This window comes from Bombyx mandarina, chromosome 11 (assembly GCF_030267445.1).
Source record: "Bombyx mandarina strain Sakado chromosome 11, ASM3026744v2".
Lineage (NCBI taxonomy): Eukaryota > Metazoa > Arthropoda > Insecta > Lepidoptera > Bombycidae > Bombyx > Bombyx mandarina.
Genome location: NC_143218.1, coordinates 19,649,756 through 19,671,248, shown reverse-complemented (window position 1 = coordinate 19,671,248; position 21,493 = coordinate 19,649,756). Strand labels below are relative to the sequence as shown.

Genomic DNA, 21,493 nt, shown 5'->3' with positions numbered 1-21,493 from the left:
GCAACGACAAAACAGTGCGGCGTGTGCGCTCTATAAATTAAAGCATTGAACTAATATTTTTCTTTAGAGCTTCGTGGGACACAATCTCAAGTTATATTAAAAAGAGATAATTAATTGTTTATATTTAATGTGACTACTAAATAGATTTAGAAACTGCGTTGTTTAAGTTGATATCTTGTTTTAACGAAACTGAAAAATTGTTTCGATTTTTCAGTTAGTTCAGTATAATTATGAATACGGATGGAAATTAAAATCATATTTTATTTTATTAACGTATGTGCATACTATCGAAACATATGTAAGAAAATCATAATCTGATTAATTTAAAAAAATTAGCTTTTAAATAAAAAATAAAAAAGGTATTTTTATTTGCAATCTACTTACTGCTCTTTGTATAACGTCAATGTCGTTTCCGATAAATGGTTAGTACTAGGTGGCGCTGCGATCGTGATATGCTTGTAAGGCTGATGTTATCAGATCAGTGACAGACTAAAGGACGACTTCCAGTGCTGAGAGATATGACGACGTTTTCTAAGGCCTGATCATGGGATACGAGAACGTGCTTGTTTCTGGTTTTGTTCAGTATAGAAATTACGTATTAAAAAAAATATAATAGTAGATTGTAAATAATTGTTCCAGATAAAAAAACTCACAGAGACTTTGAATGCTCTCCGCTATAGCGGCCATGGGGGGCAGGACGACCCAGCACGCATAGTCTCTACGTGGGAACTTTATAGGGCCAGCCTTTAGCCGTGAGGCTTGCGGAGCTGCTGCATCGGTCGGACTCATTCGAGGTTACCGCACCAGATCTCTTGAGGTGCTATACGCCATTAGCCGAGTGCCAACACTGCGGAGGCGAGTGGCACTGCGGGGCCCGCGCCCGCACTCCCGGCCGGCCCCGCAGTGCCGTGTGCTGCTCACATAACATTATGTCCGTATCGATCGACAACTTTAACACTGTATTCATCTTCACATCTATATCTCTTTTGTATTTGACAGGTTGAACTGTTCTATCATATAACTACTTATCAGCAAGCCATATATTCTTTGTTAATTTGCATGGAATTAACAATTAATTAAACATAAATAATAAACACATAAAAACTTGTAAAACCGGCGTATTTTATTCGCAGGATGCTCCAACCCGCACCACATTAGCCTAGGTCAGCACGAGCACTGATGCGTTATGCTAAAATATCTAGTTTTTATTTACTATTTAGAGGATAAGTATCAAGCAATCATCATCCATGCAACATTTTGAATCGAACCGTGAACATACGTAGTGACAATGAAACCAAAGCGAAACATAAATCTATATTTCAAAAAAAACATATGTCCAAACATGCATCCAATGGTGATTGTAGATGCTAGCGGTGTGTGTATACTTAGTTTGAATAATTCTAATGATGAATGAAAAAGTGCAATAGACAACTGAGAATGTATAGGTTGATTTGTAAAATGTTCACACAGAAATTCACATTTATATGCTAAAATATAGCAAATGACCGTCACGAGTGGACCTTATCCGATAATCTTGAATTGATTGAGCGGTAGGTATTTGAAAAAAAGTTTAGTTGAACTAATTTTCACAAAGCGCTGGTAATGTGAAATAGTTAAAATTGTTGCCCAAAATGATGGTTTATCTAGTGGAGCGAGGCAGCGAGGACCGCGGCGTTATTACAAGGCCAGGGACGTTGCTAAGTGGCTGTCGACATCAGTCTGGTGATGCAAGCCTCGGTTGTATTCCACATATGGGTTCTGTATAAATGCATCTCTGCCAGTGAATATATTTCAATACCCTGCTTGAAGAAGTCAGGTGTACGGGAGCCAACACACTTCAAAGGCATTTTGTATTGCCTCTCGGATATCGATTTTTTCCCCACCAAGGTCTGATTCTGATCTGAGGTGATTACGGTTGATGTCGCAAAATTTCCAACTCTAAATCTTGTAGTTTAGAGACCCTCTGTTGTTTTGTATAAGGTCGAGGGTTGTCGTGTAGGAGTAGCGGGGATGAGCGATTAACAAAGGCTGGCCAAAGATTAGCTAGATTAGCTTTCCATCCGCAGTAATGCTGGTGTCGTTCAATATGAAGCTATTATAATTACACTGACACTAGATTACCAATGAGTGATCATGACTTTTTAGGGGTAGGTTTTCGTTTTGAGGCATTGCCTGGGTGCTAAACCAGGGTCCCAGCAACACAATGGCCGCTTACGATTATCAAAAATAATATAATTTTATAATTTTGTATGGCAATTTTATAAATAAACTTATAATATAAAAGTTTTAAGCCTCTAATTAAATTTTAAGGTGCATTGCGACAAGCTGCAGCAGTCCCGAGTAAGGACCTCTCCATGAATGCCGTTTAACCACCATCAGCTTCGAGTGATTTTTTAATACGAGCTCTGACGCGAAACTAACGCTGCAGAAACAGCTCGCGTTTGGAGCGGGGACGGCTAATGAACGCACCGTGCGATTTTGGTTTAAACGCTTCCGTGATGGAAATTTTGATTTGAAGAACGAACCACGAGGAAGACCGCCCGCACATGTGAATAACAATGAATTGAAATTGGTGGCGGAAGCCAATCCGAGCCAAACTACCCAGGAATTAGAAGCATGGTTTAACGTAACCTTACCAACAATATTGACTCATTTGCGTCAAAACAACAAAATGAAAAGATATGAAAAATGGGTGCCTCGTGATTTGACTGATCTGCAGAAAGAAGCGCGTGTTGAAACTTGTGTTGCCTTGTTAAATCGATGCAGAAATGAATAAATATTGGGTCGAATTGTGACATTTGATTAAAAGTGGATTCTTTACGATAACCGTAAGCGAAAAATGCAATGGCTAACCCCAGATCAAACGCAGCAAATTTTCCATAGCAAAGTGTACCAATAAAAAGGTAATATGGTAACTTTTTGGTGGTCTCAACATGGCGTTATTCACTATAGGGTTCTCCGATCTGGTCAAGCAATAACGGCAGATGTCAAAAATTTTTTTTTTTTTTTTTTTTTTTTTTTTTGTTAGAAGGAAATCGCCTGACTTCCGCCCTTCACCCTTCACTGGGGATGGAGGGCGGGGCATGGTCGGCAGGCTATCCGAAGCCCGCCTAGATGGCGCCGGTTAGAATGGTCTATCCTACGGAATACCCCGCTGGGTCACCCGAAACACTTAGAGGGCCAGGACTTGGGCGAGATCCGCCTCCCTGGCCCCCACTCGACGGCGGCGGGATTGTGCGTCTCTCACGCGCCGCGCCGCCTCCTTCTGCGAGATGGTGCACTCGCAGAAGTCGAGCATCGCCTTCCACGACTCGTCGTCACCGAGCATCGATGCCACAACACTCGGCAACGACAAGTCGTTTCCTATTTTTGCGACGAGGACACGGCGCCACCCCTCCCACGCAGGGCAGGCGACGAACGTGTGTTCCGCCGTGTCCAAGTCGCAACCACAATGGTGGTACTCTGCCGTCGGCTCGGCTCCGATCCGGTGCAGGAACTCACCGAAGCAACCATGCCCAGTGAGCACCTGCGTGAGCCGGAAAGTTAGGCGTCCTCTGTCACGATTCACCCAGTTCACAAGAACCGGGCGAATCGCCTCGACGGTCCAACGCCCAGCCGAAGGATCGGCCAGCCGTCTGGACCATTATTCCAGCACGGACCGCCGAGATTGGGCCCTCCGCGCTCTAACCACACTGGGGCTGGGACGTGCCACGCCCCGGGCACGAAGGTCAGCCCGCTACTGATAGTCAGCGGCGAGCGCCTCCGCCTCCAGGACCCAAGGCGGCGTCCCAGCCAGTACACACGCCGCCTCGAAGGAGATGGTGCGATAGCCACGGATGACCCTGACCGCGATGGTGCGTTGCGGCCGTTGCAGCAGCTTCGCTACCCCCACGGCCAGGGACTTGCCCCACACGGGCGCCCCGTATAGAACCATTGATCGCACCACCCCCGTATAGAGACGGCGCGTCACCTGGTAACTCTACAGGAACTGCAATAGAAACCATTCATCCCTTTCCGTATTCGCCAGATCTTGCTCCAACGGACTGCTATTTTTTTCGTGATTTGGACGACTTTCTACGTGATAAAAAGTTTTTTCTCAGGAGGCAGTACATAATGCTTTTACACAGCTTGTAGAATCTAGATCACAAGAGTTCTATCGCAAAGTTATAAATGATCTTACTATTAGATGGCAGCAATATATATATAATAACGGTAGATATTTTGATTAAATAAATATGTTAAATAGAAAAAAATGTATTTCAATTTTTCAGTACAAATCGGCAATTTAACCCCAAATTCAGCGCCTGTAGAAGATTGGCTGTATAGGAATCATGAAAAGGACACCTCGATGTAAGTACACTAGAAAGTTTGCTCATTAAACCGTGGACTCTTTAATTGAACTACTCTAGAATGAAGAGATATCACGTAATATTAAGATATTAGAAAAAAGAAACGATTTATAAATTCTATAATTTAGGAGCTAAAAGTCAAAAGTTCAGATTATAATTTTGTAATTTAGCGTCACTAAAATATAAAAAACAAAGGTATTCTACAAGCTATGTATAATTAGAACGATTATTGTACACCATGAGGCGATTGCTTAATCTCAGCAGGTAACCTCATTAGCCTCCAAATAACTAAATTACGTTGTAACATGATCAAATTAAAAAACTATAAAACGAAGAATTCGGTGTAATATATTTCAATTTATTTTAATGTAATCGTAAATAATACAGATTAAAAAAAAAACAAATTCAGAAAAACCTATGAAAATTAAAGCATTGAAAATCTTATGCGTTTCTGCTGAAATTAAAACGACGGCGTTGTGGTGTCCATGGGCTCCAGTGAGCGGATGACGAGCCTAAGCACGACAAGTTTGATTTAAGAAGATTGAGCTCCAAGAATTGTTATAATAACATGTATTATAATGGTCTAGGCAAAATATAAGCGCTATATAATTTCGGGACTGCCTGAAGTACTGGAAAAGATGTCTTCCGAAAGCAAGATGCTGCCCATAATTATTATTAATCTGTAAAGTTAATCTTGACATCTCTTATCGTAAACAAAATCTTTATGAAGTCTAATTTGGCTAGTTGGTTTTATAAGCATATTATATATGTATTTTATGAAGTCTAATTTGGCTAGTTGGTTTTATAAGCAATATTTGAGAAAATGAATCATACATTCTGTCATAATTACCTACTGACTGAATATAGGATAGTGCTCGAATCGAAAATGTAAATAGGTTAGCGAGCCCCCTGTGGACATTTTGTTGTATAGAATTGACTAATGATTTATTTAAGCTTATTAGTTAGCGAATCACAACATAGCGACACGTGCTTATGAATGCTCTGTGCATGTGTACAACAGAAGTTGTATTCAAATCGTGGTACGAACTGTACACGTTCAAATGTGTCAAATGAAACGTTTATGCGTTTGTGGTTGTACGAGTATGAGAAGCATTAAACGACGCGGTGACACAGTAGTTACCGCCTTTGACCGTTGGACCGTTGGATCGCGGGTTCGATCTCGACATCGGGTGTGTGCGTCAGCATTATTGTGACAAACAAGTATGTTTGCTCTTTGTAAGAGGGGCTCAATGTCTGTCTATTTTGACACTTATTATATATGGGTAGGTATATATATAAGTATTCGTTAGTGTCCACTCCATAATATAACGTTCAAAAACAAAGGATTCTTACAATAAATTATTTTCTAGTCCATCGTTAAAAAAGCGCCCTGCGTTGATCAATAGCTTGACTCGTGTCCAAAGTGGTGGACCAAAGTACCATGTTATTAAAATTTTAATCTTTAGTTGTTCTCGTGAAAAAACTAGTTTTTGTAAATACCAAATGATGTTTTTAATAAATACGAAATATAGAAGACATAATTCAATACGATGCGAGATGCACAATGGGTCGGTTCATTAAGAAGTGTTGATGTTTCGAATCAAATCAAGTAGTTTCTTAGGATTTTTAAGATAATCATTAAATTTGACATATCAAGTCAAAATATATCGTATTTAAAATTTATTTCAATATAATATTATAATTTTTAATAAGAATACTATTTTGAATAATTTTAAAGACAGATATTAAAAAAATTTTTCCTGTGATTTTTTCCTGGTTGATATATTAATTTGTTAAGTTATTTATTTTACCAGAAATAGATTCGCTTTCCAATATTTGTATTTCTCGAATGACTAGATTTGGTGGTTGGAAGTTGGTTGGAGGTGATCCTGCGATCTTTGCGTAGTCAACTCTTCACGAGTCGGCCGTGCTCTGTGAAGAGAGGACATTATATTTTGTGCTACTATCAATGTAGTCTGAAGATACAGTGTATCCTTGCCATTGATGGTGCCCAATTTCTTGCGATCCGATCAACTTAATTCGCAGGTACGATATCTGTGATGATAATTGTTCACGCAACACGCATACGAGAACATAAACAATTTCATAAAGATATTGTGAGTCCACTTAGGAATCTGACTAGAAACTCGTGATGCATTGGACAAGGCCACGACGTTGAATCTTCTGTTAGAACTAAACCAACACAGACCAGACAGATGTTCTAATCAATATGTGATCTCGTCGTGACGTCACAAGTTTGAGGCAACGTTCTGATCGTCTCATGTATCCGAGTCCAAGCTGAGACAAACAATATTAATCGTTTAGTACAATATGCTAACGACATCGGGCCAGAGCCGCCGCGTTTAATAATTTTCAAGTGTCCCGCGATCGACTACAGACAATAATAATATTTTGGGATTTATTGTAAATTTTATCTGTTTCAAGTATCGAAAAATATTAAATTAATATTAATATCGTTTTACATGTTTATAACTTGATCGCCTCCCTCGCGGAACCGATAACTGCATTCGATTATAAATTCTTCTTCAAATATCCTCTTTTATTTTGCTAAAGAAGATATTCATTTTACGTGAAGGTAAAGATCATTTTTTGTATTGATTGAATTAATTTGATGTTGGGAAGTGCTCATTCACACTGGTCCAAGTAACTTTAGATTTTTACTGCTATCGAGGACAGAATAACCTATAACTCGCCTGGTGGGAAATAGTGACCATCGCTCTGGGAATTCAGTAATGCTAGACTTAGAAAGTTAAGCCCAATGTAGCCAGCCTCAGCTAACCGTTCAGCATCCTTGAAGCCTGGTAAAACAAGGAAATACTACAGTACTCGGCTCACACCCAGTCGGAAATACTTACTAAAGCTTGGTGGTATGTAGTACGTGGCCTCTTACTATCTACTGTGGATGTGCGCAGCGGGGCTGATCCCTGCTCTAGTGTGGTATAAAGGATGAGACAGGACAATAATTTTCTCAGAGCACCCTTACTGGTGCCCTTACAAAACGTACGTACGGTACAAAGTAGTGGGAGTATTTTTTTCTGCTACCAGAAGATCAATCTCTAGAGCTCTCTTCCGTGTGGAGTCAACGGGCGTACTAATATGCATTGTGTCCTGCATAAAAAGGTACCACCAACTAAAAGGAGTGAGGCGTTTCTGGTTACCAATGACTTGGCCAGTAGATAGCCAGACATACCATCAAATTGAAACTTTTACTGAAGGTAAAATTTGATGGTGATATTTAGCTCCCGCTGTCTTTAGAGTCCCCCAAGTGGGCCCCGAGCTCGTGTGACAAACGAGTGCAAAAAGAATTGGTCACGGTAAAAACTAGCTCTAAAGTATAAGTAGGTCGCTGCAACTCAGCTGCGACAAACCGTGATGTTCATCCAGCTGAGGTCGGCTCATATTTGTTTTTCAGTAAATGTGAAGGATTCAACGTATCGTGTCCTCGAAGTACGGTCACAATAAAAACTCAATTGAATTTGTAAGTTGCTCTGGTTTGTGTGCGGTGACGTTTCGATAAATCAGCTGTCACGTGTAACGAGGGCGTGTCAGGTGCCGGCGTGCTGCTTCAATTAGCGCACACTGCTTACTTATTCGAGCTCAGTACTTTAAATTAAAGATGTTCGTACAGTCAGAAGCTGAATAAAAGTGACTTGTAAATAATTTTTTAAGTGAAACTTCTTTAGAATCGTTGTGAAGCTTCTGAGCGACAAGATGGTATACAGCAATATGGGGAAGACGAGTGTTCGAACTATATGTACTTTTGTCGTATTTCTATGTTTTTAAACTGACATATTGAACTATACTAATATGAAATTAAGCTTAAAATAACAGTTTTATTCATTTTATTATTATATTATTTAAAGTGAATTTTAATTTAACAGCTCATATTATCTCTATCTAAACGAATTATTTTTTAAAACTTTTCTTAGCATAGTAATATACATATTTTGTACCTGAAGATAATAAGATATGGTAGGATAATTGTGTATTATTTATGTAATGTGATTTGTGCATAATATTATTTGGAATCAGTATAAATAAATGTGAATAAAGCTGAGCATAAGTAAGTAATCGTGGTCTAAAGGATAAGTCTCCCGGTACATTGGTATCGAGCCACGCGACTGCTGGTGTACAAATCCCGCGGGCAGGTACCAAAAATGTAGTATTAGAGTATTATTACTGATGCCTTTATTTATCCCCCAAGTTTGTTGTACAGTCTGTCTGTCTATTCTATAGCATTCAATTGCATTTACAGAGTAACCTCGGGATGCGCGTTGGAACTGACTTGCACAATTTTTTCTTTACTGTCGTCGTGCAAATATCCGTATTATTATACAAGTATATACTAGTTGATATGTAGAGTAGAGAATTTAACTAATGGTGACTAGTTTTACAGTATTAATTATTATTTCCATCGAGATCGATCGATTCGATAAAGGAGACCGATTTACAGGTGGTTGTATTTGCAAGTGAGGTCACAAATGTAACGAACTACTTAGAAGTGATATTAAAAAAGAAAATAATTTTATTTATTTGTACTTTAATAAAATAATATTTATGTACATCTTATGATGGTGGAAATAAAACATTTTATAAAAAAATATCTATCAGATAACACAATTTAATGGTAAGAAAAAATACTACGATTAATAAATGAATTCAATACATAGTCGGAACATTATAATTTTGTTACAACCAGTACGTACGGCAAAAGAATGCATAGTTCTCATTATGTGAGTTAACGAGTTACATTTCTTTCAGCGCCGCAACGCCGCGCCGGTCGCAGCTCGGGGATGAAAGGTTCTCGCCAAAAAATGATGATTTGTTACTTTGCACTACCACATAACTCCAATTAAATTGGATGACGAAAACCTAATGACTTACAAAAGAAAATATACTTTAAGTCTTACACTTAAAACTCGAATTTGTACACGGATTGTTGGCGTCAGAATTGGAACAGTGAAATATAATTACATCAATTAGATTGTTAAGGATTTATTATTCCGACTCCATAAAAAGTAAGTGGAGCGCAGAGTGTCACAAATTAGGGACCACTTTTTTGAAACATATTTTAAAGATTACAGTAAATTATTAAACATATCTGAACATTATGTTGTTGGTTTTAATTGAATGTTTTTTTTTTTTCGTGTCGGTACATGGTAGTAAATATCCCAATTTGTAGTTGGCTGATTGAAAATTGTAAACGTTGGATACAAATCTCAATTATGTGCGTAATATAAAAAACTTACTCCTGCACATTTCGATCTAATCGTTATGGATTTACAAATACGAACAATCCCTCTGTGCGTCTTGTGTCCACAGATGAAGTCACGGCCTAACAGCCTGGCCACGGGACATTCGCCGATACGAATATTCGCGCGGTGCGAACGGCGAAGCGTCTAGCGACTAAAATAAGAGCATAGAAATGTACCTAACAAGCCACGCGCACCGGCGACCGGCGAAGCGACCGGCGGAATGTACCAAGCGAATCGCGCGGGCGACTTACAATGCGGCGGGCGAGCAAAACAAATGCATGAATAAGGACGGCGCAAGCCACGGAGTCGAGCGGTAGTCGCGGCGAATAGTGCAGTGATTAAATGAGTTTAGTTGTTTTCGCCGCGAAAAATGAACGCCGAAATTTTTATATTTTTTATTAATTTTTTTTTTATATTTTTAAACTCGTCGTGGCCGAACGGATAAGACGTCCGGTGTTGAGCGATGCACCGGTAGTCGAATATCAGGCGGGTACCAATTTTTGTAATGAAATACGTACTCAACAAATTTTAATGTTCACGATTGATTTCCACGGTGAAGGAATAACATCGTGTAATAAAAATGAAACCCTCAAAATTATAATTTGCGTAATTACTGGTGGTAGGACCTCTTGTGAGTCCGCGCGGGTGGGTACCACCACCCTGCCTATTTCTGCCGTGAAGTAGTAATGCGTTTCGGTTTGAAGGGTGGGACAGCCATTGTAACTATACTTGAGACCTTAGAACTTATATCTCAAGGTGGGTGGCGCATTTACGTTGTGGATGTCTATGGGGTTCAGTAACCACTTAACACAAGGTGGGCTGTAAGCTCGTCCACTCATCTAAGCAATAAAAAAAATATATAGCTGAAATACTAGCTAGACCAGCTATTTGGAAGTCTAGCCACCCAAAGTATTTCTCGTATTTCTTGTGGAATTCTCCATCTATAGGTATACTCCGATTCTTATTCAAATCATGTACTTCACAATCTTTTCCAAATAATAGGTCCTGAACCAAAAAACTATTAATTTTAATTTGTAAGCAATATCGAGATAATTTCGATATAGACATTTCGCTGTCGGACTTCCTTACTAGTCGCGGCGGCGAGCGTGAGTACCCGTGGCCTGCAAACGGTGCTGCGCGAATGGTCGCCTCGTCCACCGCTTCGCTGTTCGCACCGCCGATCCCCGTGGCCAGGCCGTAAGAGATGCCTGTTGTATTCGTATGCGAGCGATGCGACTGTGCCGGTAGACGAATTTCGCTGGCAGGTACTTAAAGAATTTTCACGGATGACCTCCAGGGTGAAGGAATAACATCGTCTAATAAAAGTAAGACCCGCAAAAATTATAATTTACGTAAAATCTTGTGATGCAATACATTGAGGCTTGTGGAGAGTATTAAGCGGTAGGCAGCGGCTTGGCTCTGCCCCTGGCATTGCTGAAGTCCATGGGCGACAGTAACCACTCACCATCAGGTAGGCCGTATGCTCGTCTGCCTACAAGGGCAATAAAAAAAAAAAACTAGCAATAATGTAATCTAATGCATCTCGTAAGCCCGCGCGGGTAGGCATCACCACCCTGTCTATTTCTGCCGTGAAGCAGTAATGCGTTTCGGTTTGAAGGGTGGGGCAGCCGTTGTACTATATAAACTCAGACTTAGAACTCATGTCTCAAGGTAGATGGTGGCATTAACGGGCATAATATCTGTAGACTCCGGTGACCATGTAACACCAGGTGAGCCGTAAGCTTGTCCGCCTGTCTAAGTAAAAAAAAATCATCACTAGTCATTATTCAAATTTAAATAACGTTAACTCACTCGTATTGGATCTGGCATTGAATTGAATCAAGGAAACAGTAGTTCACGGTAGCAGCACTGCATATCACAACGGCAGCACCAAACGAAACTCTTGCTGGACAAAATAATATTTAGACTCAACGATTGAGAGTTGAAATTAGTGGAGAGTGGTGCAAGCTCAACAACAAGCTCATGAATAATTCTGTAAAAATGCTCGGATGGGAACGCGATGGTAGGAAGCGCTCAAATCAAACAGGAATTCATGAATATTTAGGGTGTTCGTTTTTATTTTTGGTTGCGTTTGGAATTATCTTCTGTGAGAGGAACATCTGAATTGTTAATCAGAGTTTACTTTGTTTATTCCCATGCGTTCTCACTAGAACTTCATCTTAGTTTTGGATTTATAAACAAACATCTCTCCTAGAGGCTCCAAACACTGTCGAAAGGTCTTCAAACAAACTTAAAGAAAAATATATCTGAATTCAGCTGTTTGTGTGTGTGTTTTGTGAAAGTGTGTGTCTGACAGTGGATAAATAGAGAAGATTGCCAGATAATAATGATGTATGTCGTAGTCAAATAAAACAACGCAATAAAAATGAATTCACAACTATTTATTTTTCCAAAATATATTAATATTTACTTATTAAAAAAAAACATAAAAATGTAAACGGTTATAAAAATATCATATCACACAGTAACAACAATTAATTAACTATCTCAGACTCACCATTTATAATATGACATTACTTGAGCTTGTGCTTAAGCCTTGACTGAACCCACGTAGAAATCAGAACCTAAATATTTCTCAAACAATTTTTGGCACATATATGTTCTTTCAATAGGATAAGGTCCATAGCTCATCGATCGTATATATAGTTAGTATGTATATATTATATTCTTCTGCAAAAGCATGAAGTTTTCAATTCAAATTCAAAGACGTAAATCTATTGCAACCAAAAATATTATCTAATAAATATTTTTGTCCTCTAATCTTGAAATAATTACTTTCACATAATTGTTACAAAATTCTAAAATTTACTTTAGTTTTAGTAGTTTTAATTTTTTCTGAATATAACTTGAAATGGTCCTAGTCTTAGATCTACCTATTAAAAATTCACATGTTACGTATCTAGTATTGGCCTGAACATTTCAAAGGAATGAATAAAAATCTCCAACAACTATACTAGCAACAAACAACAATATTATAACACGCAACGCAACGCAACGCAGGCAGCAAGCAATACGATTAAACTAAATCTGAGAATGTCACATGAAATTCAACAACCGACTCTTTGAGACTCTTTAATTCAGGAGCCATGTTTAAAATCGTGTTAAAAACCTCATCCAGAAGTAATCATAAATTATAAAACTTAATGACTGATTAAAACTGGCCTACACTAAAAATAAATACTTATAATTCCGCTAATGAAATTAATTTTTACATCATAATATATTCATAACAATTATTTTTGTACATTTAATTTTGAGCTTCATTACAACTGGCCTTAATCCCATTTTTAAATAACTAAAATCTGGTAAAAACTGGCACTTAACACTGGCACATTACATGACACTTATTCTATTTATTTAGTGCTCTTGAAATTCTCTCGTTTTTAATAAAGATTTTATAAAATACATAATTTTAATTTACATATCAAAACTCGCCATATCCCAATGGTTTCTTTTAATTCATATTAACCTCCCGGGCGATGTGAGCATTGGCTTGTTTGGTTAAAATGATAGTATTTATTTATTAACGAGAGTATTTCAAGTTTTCACAAATTCACTTACTCATATTTACATAAATATGTATGTATGTCTAACGGAATCACAATAACGACCGCAAGAGCACTTGCTACTTGTTGTTGTACAATTACAAATGGTACAGTAATTAGTTTAGCATGGTGCAGCTTGTGAAACCTATCTACTTAAAGGAAAATTTCAGGACATGTTACTCGTAAGCACAATGCCGTCAACTGTCTACAACTTAATCAGAGACTTGAGTATCGTAAAACACGTCAGGTAGGAAGAGAAGGAATGTACAGATCTTAAATACTGTATGGCAGAGTATTCTATATTATACGATAAGAAGCTAACTATGTACACATCATTATGATGACATCGGGTTCCCGGTTAGAGTAGCTCAACCAGTTAAAGGAAGCTCTTCAGTCCTTTTGGGAACAAGAGAAAGGTCCAGAGGATTCTTCATCATGTCTTTGCTTGATTCGCTCAAGTCGATGCTCAGTTCGGGCTCTGAGTCGCTCACTTCGTCGTTTTTGGGGCTCCTAATTAGCACTGCGGTCGATTTGATGGATAGATCAATCGGTTGGTCTTGATCTATTGCCACCCCCGCGACGGCTGGCGAGTGTAGGAGCAAGTCGCCACCATTTCTGTTCGACCACGTGGTGGCCGCCGGTGGAATCGGTCTTTGCATCACTGGAAGGAAAGGTCTTGGTGAAAAGCTTGGTGATGCTGACATAGAACTGAACGGAGAGGGCAAGGCTGGTTTTCGTTTTTTGACATCTTTACTTTGATTCCTAATAGCCTGTAATCTGACATCTTTATCGCTCAGCGGTGACGATGCCGGTCGGAAGATGCTCAAGCCGCTAGTGCTTCTTGAACTGTTGTCATCTTCGGGGTCCGCGGAAGATGCTCCGGAATCTGAAGGTGAAACACTCTGCCGCATCACATCTTCTGTGAAGGGATTCTTTTCTGAATTTTTGTAATATTCTGCGAGGGCGGCAGCCGGAAGCAAGTTTGTGGGCAAGAAAGATGCATTCATGGAGGTGTTGAAAGTCGGTGGAGATTTTCTATTTTGTATGTGCTGCATCTGTTGATGCTGTTGCTCTTGGAGAAGGCAGTGGATTTTGAACCAGTTGGACCTCCTGCCGTACCGAGAGCCGGACTTGGACATTCCGACTAGAAGGCACTTCCGTAAGCGGCACGCCTTGCACGCCGTCCTGTTCTTCTTGTTGATGACGCATTCGCCGTTGTTCTTGCACTCGGAGATCGAAGACAGGTTGTTGTACGTGCGCCCGAAGAACGACTGCAACAAAGAAAAACATCACCTCAATAAAACATCCTCATAATGTACTGTTGTGTAACGTCATAAAGTCTGACACGCTACCAGCGGATATTATAAAAGGGCGTACAGTTTTCGTAAGAAAACAGCGAAGCCAATTTCGTGTTACAAGTGCGCATTAATTGAGAATAAAATATCGACAAAGTTCCGCAAGCCGCGAGTAATTGATGCGCGATACACTTGAAAAAATCATATGGGGGTCGAACCGATTCGTCCCGCGCGGAATTAAAAATTAAATATCTCAAAAAAGTGATCATAAAGAGTCGGGCCAACATCTGGGTCAGAGCGAATAAGGCCGTATCTCACACTTAACATCGGGCTCTGGGCTGCGGCCGACTCATCACGTAAATAATGGGAGTCTTTCGCGAATTTTAAATAAATTTGGATGTCCTCCCGCTGCGAGCGGTTTCCAGTCTCTTCTTACTCAATTAAACTCGTACAAAAGCGTAAAATATGTGATTGTGGTGGAGCTGCCCGGAGATACGGGCGCCGGTGCGTTCTCGGCACTAAATAACGAAGCCTCATTACTTGAGATTACAACAATATTTCGGGACGCAATTTGCATTTATTGCTATCGCGTTGATTTGCGCGAAACGATTTGAATATGAATGTTCACATTTACCTATCCAATTACATTCACAATGTGAAACATTTGAGAACTTTTTAATTAAAACCATCGAAATGAGTTATATCCAACGCGCCGCTGGACATTATTATGTTATAACTGTAACGGCTTAGTATTCCGCGAACGATAACTGCTAGATGTAGACAAGAGCAACGACAAGGCCACATGCACTCAAACTCTGAATCTAACGTTTGTAATTGCGACGGTGCCGGTGTTCAAACATGTATCGGCCTAATGCGCATGATGACATTCACGATGAAGGAATACAGAATGCTACCAGTTCCAGTTTGAGGGATGGTTGATAGCGGTAAACAGTCGCTATACAACTGTTACTTCGACCTCAAGACCTCTGAGTCTCAAGTTGAATGATGGCATTCGCACTGACATTACTATGGGTCTGCGTGCCCGTGGACTTCGGTGATCCGTTAACATCAGTTTAGCTGTGAGCTCGTTGACATACCTAAACGAAAAAAATATATTGCAGAGCGTGCCCCAGCTGCGTCTCGACACGAGATGAAGACGCGACGCGAACGTGACTCACCGCCTGGGCAACTTAATGAACTACTGATCGTATAAGGTTTCTGTCCCACCGAAGCAAGCATCGGTAAAACGTACTTTTCATTATTTTAACTATTTCTACCGCGAAATAATCATGAACCCTCATAAGTTCCACTTAACGCAAAGTGCTGGGTTATTAGTGGCATTCAGGGCTTTGTGATGTCAGAGCGTTTGGATGACCAGTGAACACCAGGTCACGCCGTACAGCGTTGTATTGACTGACGGTGACTAATGTTCATCCTGAGATTACATTGTGACAAACAAACTGACCAAATACTATCGTGTTATTAAAAAAAATAAAAATCTTACGTTACGGACGTTTTTTCCCGGTTAGGGTACCCGTCCGCATCGTCCCATAAGGATAAATTTTAAAGTAAAATTCTCTGATAGGCCATCGCGAACATTCTAGCAGTCCGTCACCCACAATTTGACGAAGGCGGTGAGTCACGAGATTAGAAACCGTAGATAGGAAGGTTCCCGGCGGGCGAGGGCGCGCGTTACACATCGCTTCCTAATTGAGTGGCAGATCGACGTGACGATCGGTCACACGCGGACTCGCAAAGATCAGACTTAGATGCGCCAAAAATGAATTCATGTCCATTGTTATAGAGCCGAACTGTAACGGGACTCACGATACTTGTTTTTGTGCGACAACTTTACACGTACATATATACTAGATTAGGAATGTCAGGTGGAAGACACAACGTAACGCGTGCCTGCTGTCATGTCATGTGTAATATAATTGAATCCTTTTAAATCGTGGAAGTTGATCCGGAACATGCGTTACATAGTTAGGTGATTTGGTGTAAGCTCCGTGTGTACTAGTTATGGTACGGTCTGCTCCAATCTTTGGTAGAAAGGCGAGCTCCAACACAACACTCAGGGTATTAAACTTAAAGCAAAATTATATCTCTTATTTCATCTTTGTACTGCTGTTGTCAGTTTACTACACTTAGCTGCAGGGCATGTCGCAGGATACAGTCACTTAATGGTGAATGGTCACCACCACTCATAGCTCATAGTTAATACAAAACTTTAAAAAGCTCATGAGATTCTCAATTAATAGTAAAAGCTAATCTTCCATTCGCTGAACTCTAGCGAATAGTTCAACAGCATTAAAACAATTCGAGCACGTTCTGTCTCTTACATGCAAACGAGTGACATCAAAATTGCTTAATGAGTGGAACGGGCGCGTCACATAACTCACAGGCGACGCGTGACGCGACTCGTGACGCGACACGTGACGCGACCCCGCAGGAACGTCTTAATGTGGAGCCTTTCAGTGTCAATCGTCCAGTCAGCAGTCACCAGGAGAACGCATTCAGCGGACGACGCTAATGCTTTGAGAATGAGATTAATTCTATAATCGTCCTTAATTTCTGTGTATTTGCACTTATATGGTAAGCTAGCTGAAGAGTTTGCATCTTGTGAGGAGACGAAGATAAATGTTTACGTTTAGTAGCGCCTTAATGGGTGGATCGGATTTTATTAAATTCATAAAATGTAAATAGTACATAATAATATGTATATGTAGGTGTAAGTATTTGCTGCGATTTAAGGTCTATGAACATTGCTCCATTGCTTGAGTAATGCCGTTTCAATTTAAGTGAACTGATCCCAAAAACTAAACAATTTTAAATCATTATTCATTTGCTGCGTTAAACAGAAACGGAATGAGTTTTGGATATTTATGAACGGAGTGCATTCCAGAATACACTAATAAAATAAATTACATTTTTACCAATACCAAATTAAAAATTCATCGCCTTCGCTTTCCGAAATTGTTCCTTTGAAGCCGTTAGTGCACCCTGCACAGACGCCGTGCGTCAATGAACATTATTAACATAATATATTTATGTAACGTTAAACAACTTTCAAAATTGACAAACTGGAGCCTATTTAAAACAAATAGATTATAGTGTGATTAGTGGGACCGATCTCAAAGGGTATTCACACATATGTACGGGCGCAAGTGCAGATAATGAAAATTTTAATTACATAATAAATAGTAAGAAAATGAGACATTAATCCATATAATATTTAAAACGAGCGTTGAACAATGTGAGCACCGACACTCGGTCACTCAGGTACACAAAGACATGAAACTGAAGTAAAACAGCCTGTTTAATTACACGGGGTGTTCGTTTCGATTCATTAAATTTAATAAGATTCTTGATCGGCTCGTTGCGGCTTATTTATGGCTCGCCTTTAATCCGGCTCGCAGCTCGCATAATCAATGAGGTGTCTGTTCCAGCGCGACCAGCGCCGGTACAAATAGTTAGGGACTATTACGATGAGCTTGCGTTATAAGCGCGCTTCTATCCGCTTATAGCGAATGTTAGTATAGCGGCTTGCGACGATCTTAAATAATCGCGCTGGTTAAGCTTCAAAGGTATTTTTTTAATCTATCTTATTAATTTTGCTAAAATATACGTTAACTTTAGTCTTTCGACGTTGACTCGGTTTTGAATTCATAGCTATTCGTGAACTTTACGGATATAAAACATGATACGGTACTAATATTTTAAAGGCTAAAAACATTGAAAGCAACCTGACCTCAAGCGAGGCAAGCACATAAATATTACACTTAAAATATAATATGTAAAAAGTTTCCAAAGTGAAATATGAATGGGATACAATCTCTCGGCAAATCTTTACAAACACAAGAGAATGACAAATGTATAGAATTTATATGAAGTAGTGTGGGCGACGGTTCCCACGGAGCGACACTGGCTCGCTGGCTCTCTGGTGACGCGCTTTATTGAGATTAGGCGAGATTTATCGTTGATTATTACAATTTTTTCGTAATTTATAAACCGATCATAATAAATTTCTTTAATGATAGTTCGCTTCTGGGCCGAGAATTTATAAGCGTGGAACGGAAGGTTCGTGTGGATTACTGTGCGGGCTACGGCACGTCACTTTACTATTACCAATCACTCATTCAATTATAATTAGAAGGAACCAAGAGTGAAGAATATATTGAATTGTGATATTAGTAAATAAGCACTTTTTTATGATACCCAGAGATTTAAAAAAAGAGTCCTCCGCGTCTGGCAGTGTCGCAGCTGTGCCCTTGACATGGCTTTAATGAGCGTTTGTTGTCACTCACTATAAGGTATACACCATTAGCTTGTGGAATATTACGAACGAATAAAATTACGTCTTAATATTACGAATTAAGTCTGACTTTGAAAGAAATTGACACAGCCAAAATACTTCCGGCTATGATATGCTTTATTTGAAAATTTATTAGTTAAGAATCAACTTACGTGTGTCCTAATTTACTGTAAGCGTCATAGATACAGCAAGTTTAGTGAATGTTATCAGTCTGTAGGTGAGACAATAGCGCACGATCGATAGCGGGGTACGAGTGCAAGTGTTGAGGTCGCGGCTCGTTCTCACGCTGTGATCCGCTATCGAGCGCTCACACTAACGTTCCGGTGATGAGAGACACGGAAAGCGGATTAGAATTCCAAACAGTATTAATAAAAATATTCTTATTCAAAAATGCTAATTAATAGAAAGCATTTTTTATCTTTTTTTAATAAGACAACAACAGAATTAAATAAGACAATGTATAATTCATAAAAACTGTAGCAGTAAGAAATGGTTTAACATACATAAATATAGTATCCCACACAATATTTTTACTTATGTTTCTATTCAAGTAATTTTATTAAGTAAATCAGTGTGTGAGATGAACGAAGTGGCTCATAACGTTTAAAGCTATTAAAGTTACAATTATTTTAAGTACATAAGGTGAACGTGCAGTCTGCTCATTGAAGTTACTTCAATTTATTCAAATTAAGTTTTGAATGAACATAATCGCTTATCGCTAGTCTCGTGACAGAGCTGCGTCCCCAAGTTAAATGATAACCGACAGCCGCGGGCGGTGCGTGCGCCTGGTAGCGTCGCTCGCCACAGCCTACATACCTTTATTTGTTTAACTACCTACATCATTACTGTAATTTCTACTTTATGATGCGCTACTCCGCTTCTAGTTCTCTTCAATGCACATATAAAGATAGTTAGCTAATAGTAGCTGGGCCGTTTTCTTGCTTGTTATTCATGACTACGCTACGAGAGAGATAGGTAAGATACATAGCGACTCTGGTGGTCACACTGTACACCCAGTGAAGCCGATGTTGTGATGAGTCCGGCGCACTCGGTGCCAAGCGGTCCTCCAGCTGGGCAGGGCAGCTTTGTTTAAAAGCTTACTTTATGTCAGTTAACGCCTCGTACGATAAAGGGAAAATATCGTATCATAAAATATAAATTCCGGAAAATGCACCAATTTTTGATAATAGCGGTGGTGTGTGGTGTATATGAGGTCTCGCTATCCGCTTACCACACCCAATGTACTACAATAGTGTTTGTCAGCTATGATAAAAAAAAATACATTTGTATATTTATTTATTTACATTGAATCTTTAGTGTGATAACATGTCACTCCAATTACCGGAAGTCTCATTCCTCAGCTAGTATCAAGTTTTTAGCAATTAAAGTACAGCAAAAATGAACTATTATACAAATAGATACAAATCAGAATTTACTGATTCAGCTTTGACTGAGTTTTAGATAAAACGGCCCACCTAAACAAACAGTAATAGACATTCCACATAGTGACAAATTAATTTTGCCGGATTTTCTGTCCAAAGGACAAACAATCTGTAAAATTATTGATCTCACTGATTCTTTTGATAATTTTAGTATAAAGAGAGGAGAGCCGAGAAGCTGTGGTGTTAAAATTTTGTCGCAAAGAGATTTACATATATGCATACATACATATGTACGTAATGGTAGGCGGCAGTTTGGCTGTGTCCTTGGAATCACTGACGTCTATGAACAACGGTGATCACTCACCATCAGATAGGGAGTAGGTATGCTCGTCTACCTACAAGGGCAATAAAAAAGTACGTTTCGCGTCCCTCGGCTAGTTCTTGACATATAAAATTTTGGACTCTGTCATCGCCAGTTTGAACATCACACGAGAGCTTTAACTTCATATACCCTTAACGATTATGGTCTGTCTTGTTGTTTAATGAACCTTCTGCCAAGCATGCCCTATAAACCAGCATTTCTAGTTTTGAATCTGTGACTCTGAGGTGTGTGTGCAGAATACGACTGAGGCAATATTCGGCTTAGAGATCCATTTATGCAGGGCTCAGTTTTTGCAAGCCCTACCTATATGTAACGAGTCCAAAACGACAATTGCACAAGCTCCGGTCCGCTCTCTGTACTAATGTATGGAATCTGATTATTTCAAGTGATTACATAAAATTTATTACACGATTGCGTAACAAGATGGACGTTTACAGATAGTAATGTTCTGGTGTGTCTGTACTCGCTGTGCACATGTAATTTATTATGTTTATTTGAATATTCATTGAAGCACTCCAGAGAGGTGCGAGACTGACATAAGAAGATAAACGCGCTGTATATGCGGCCCAGATCGGCGGCGGGACGCGGCACCATCCGAAGTGGTTCTTGTGCCAGAAGTCACACGGTATTTTCAAATGATATAACAATAAAAATAAGAGTTAGTACTTTTTAGTAAAACACTCCCAAGTTTTGGTGTTTAGCAGTGGTCTTCAAAATTTATAACATTCCTAGAATAGGGAGAATACGCTGTGAAATGTAAAAGAAAACTCGAGGAATTCCGAGTTAGCGTTATACAAGAGTATAATATGTATAACGATAGATCGAGAATCTGATAAGCTACTTAGTGGTTAATGAATCAAATCAAAGATTCGCCGCATTTCTAATCTAATTTAGATGCATATGGGAATTCGATTTTATGAGGCATATT

The 21,493-nt window shown here is 39.4% G+C and overlaps 1 protein-coding gene across 1 annotated transcript in view; it reads right to left on the bottom strand.

Moving 5' to 3' along the window:
• Window positions 1-12,008: 12,008 nt before the first annotated feature.
• LOC114251740 (uncharacterized) overlaps window positions 12,009-21,493 on the bottom strand; it is a 59,699-nt gene continuing 50,214 nt past the window's right edge. Inside the window, exon 2 of the mRNA XM_089731156.1 lies at window positions 12,009-14,462. Coding sequence (XP_089587282.1) covers window positions 13,560-14,462 — 903 coding nt within the window. The 3' untranslated portion in view covers window positions 12,009-13,559. The remainder of the gene's footprint in view (window positions 14,463-21,493) is intronic.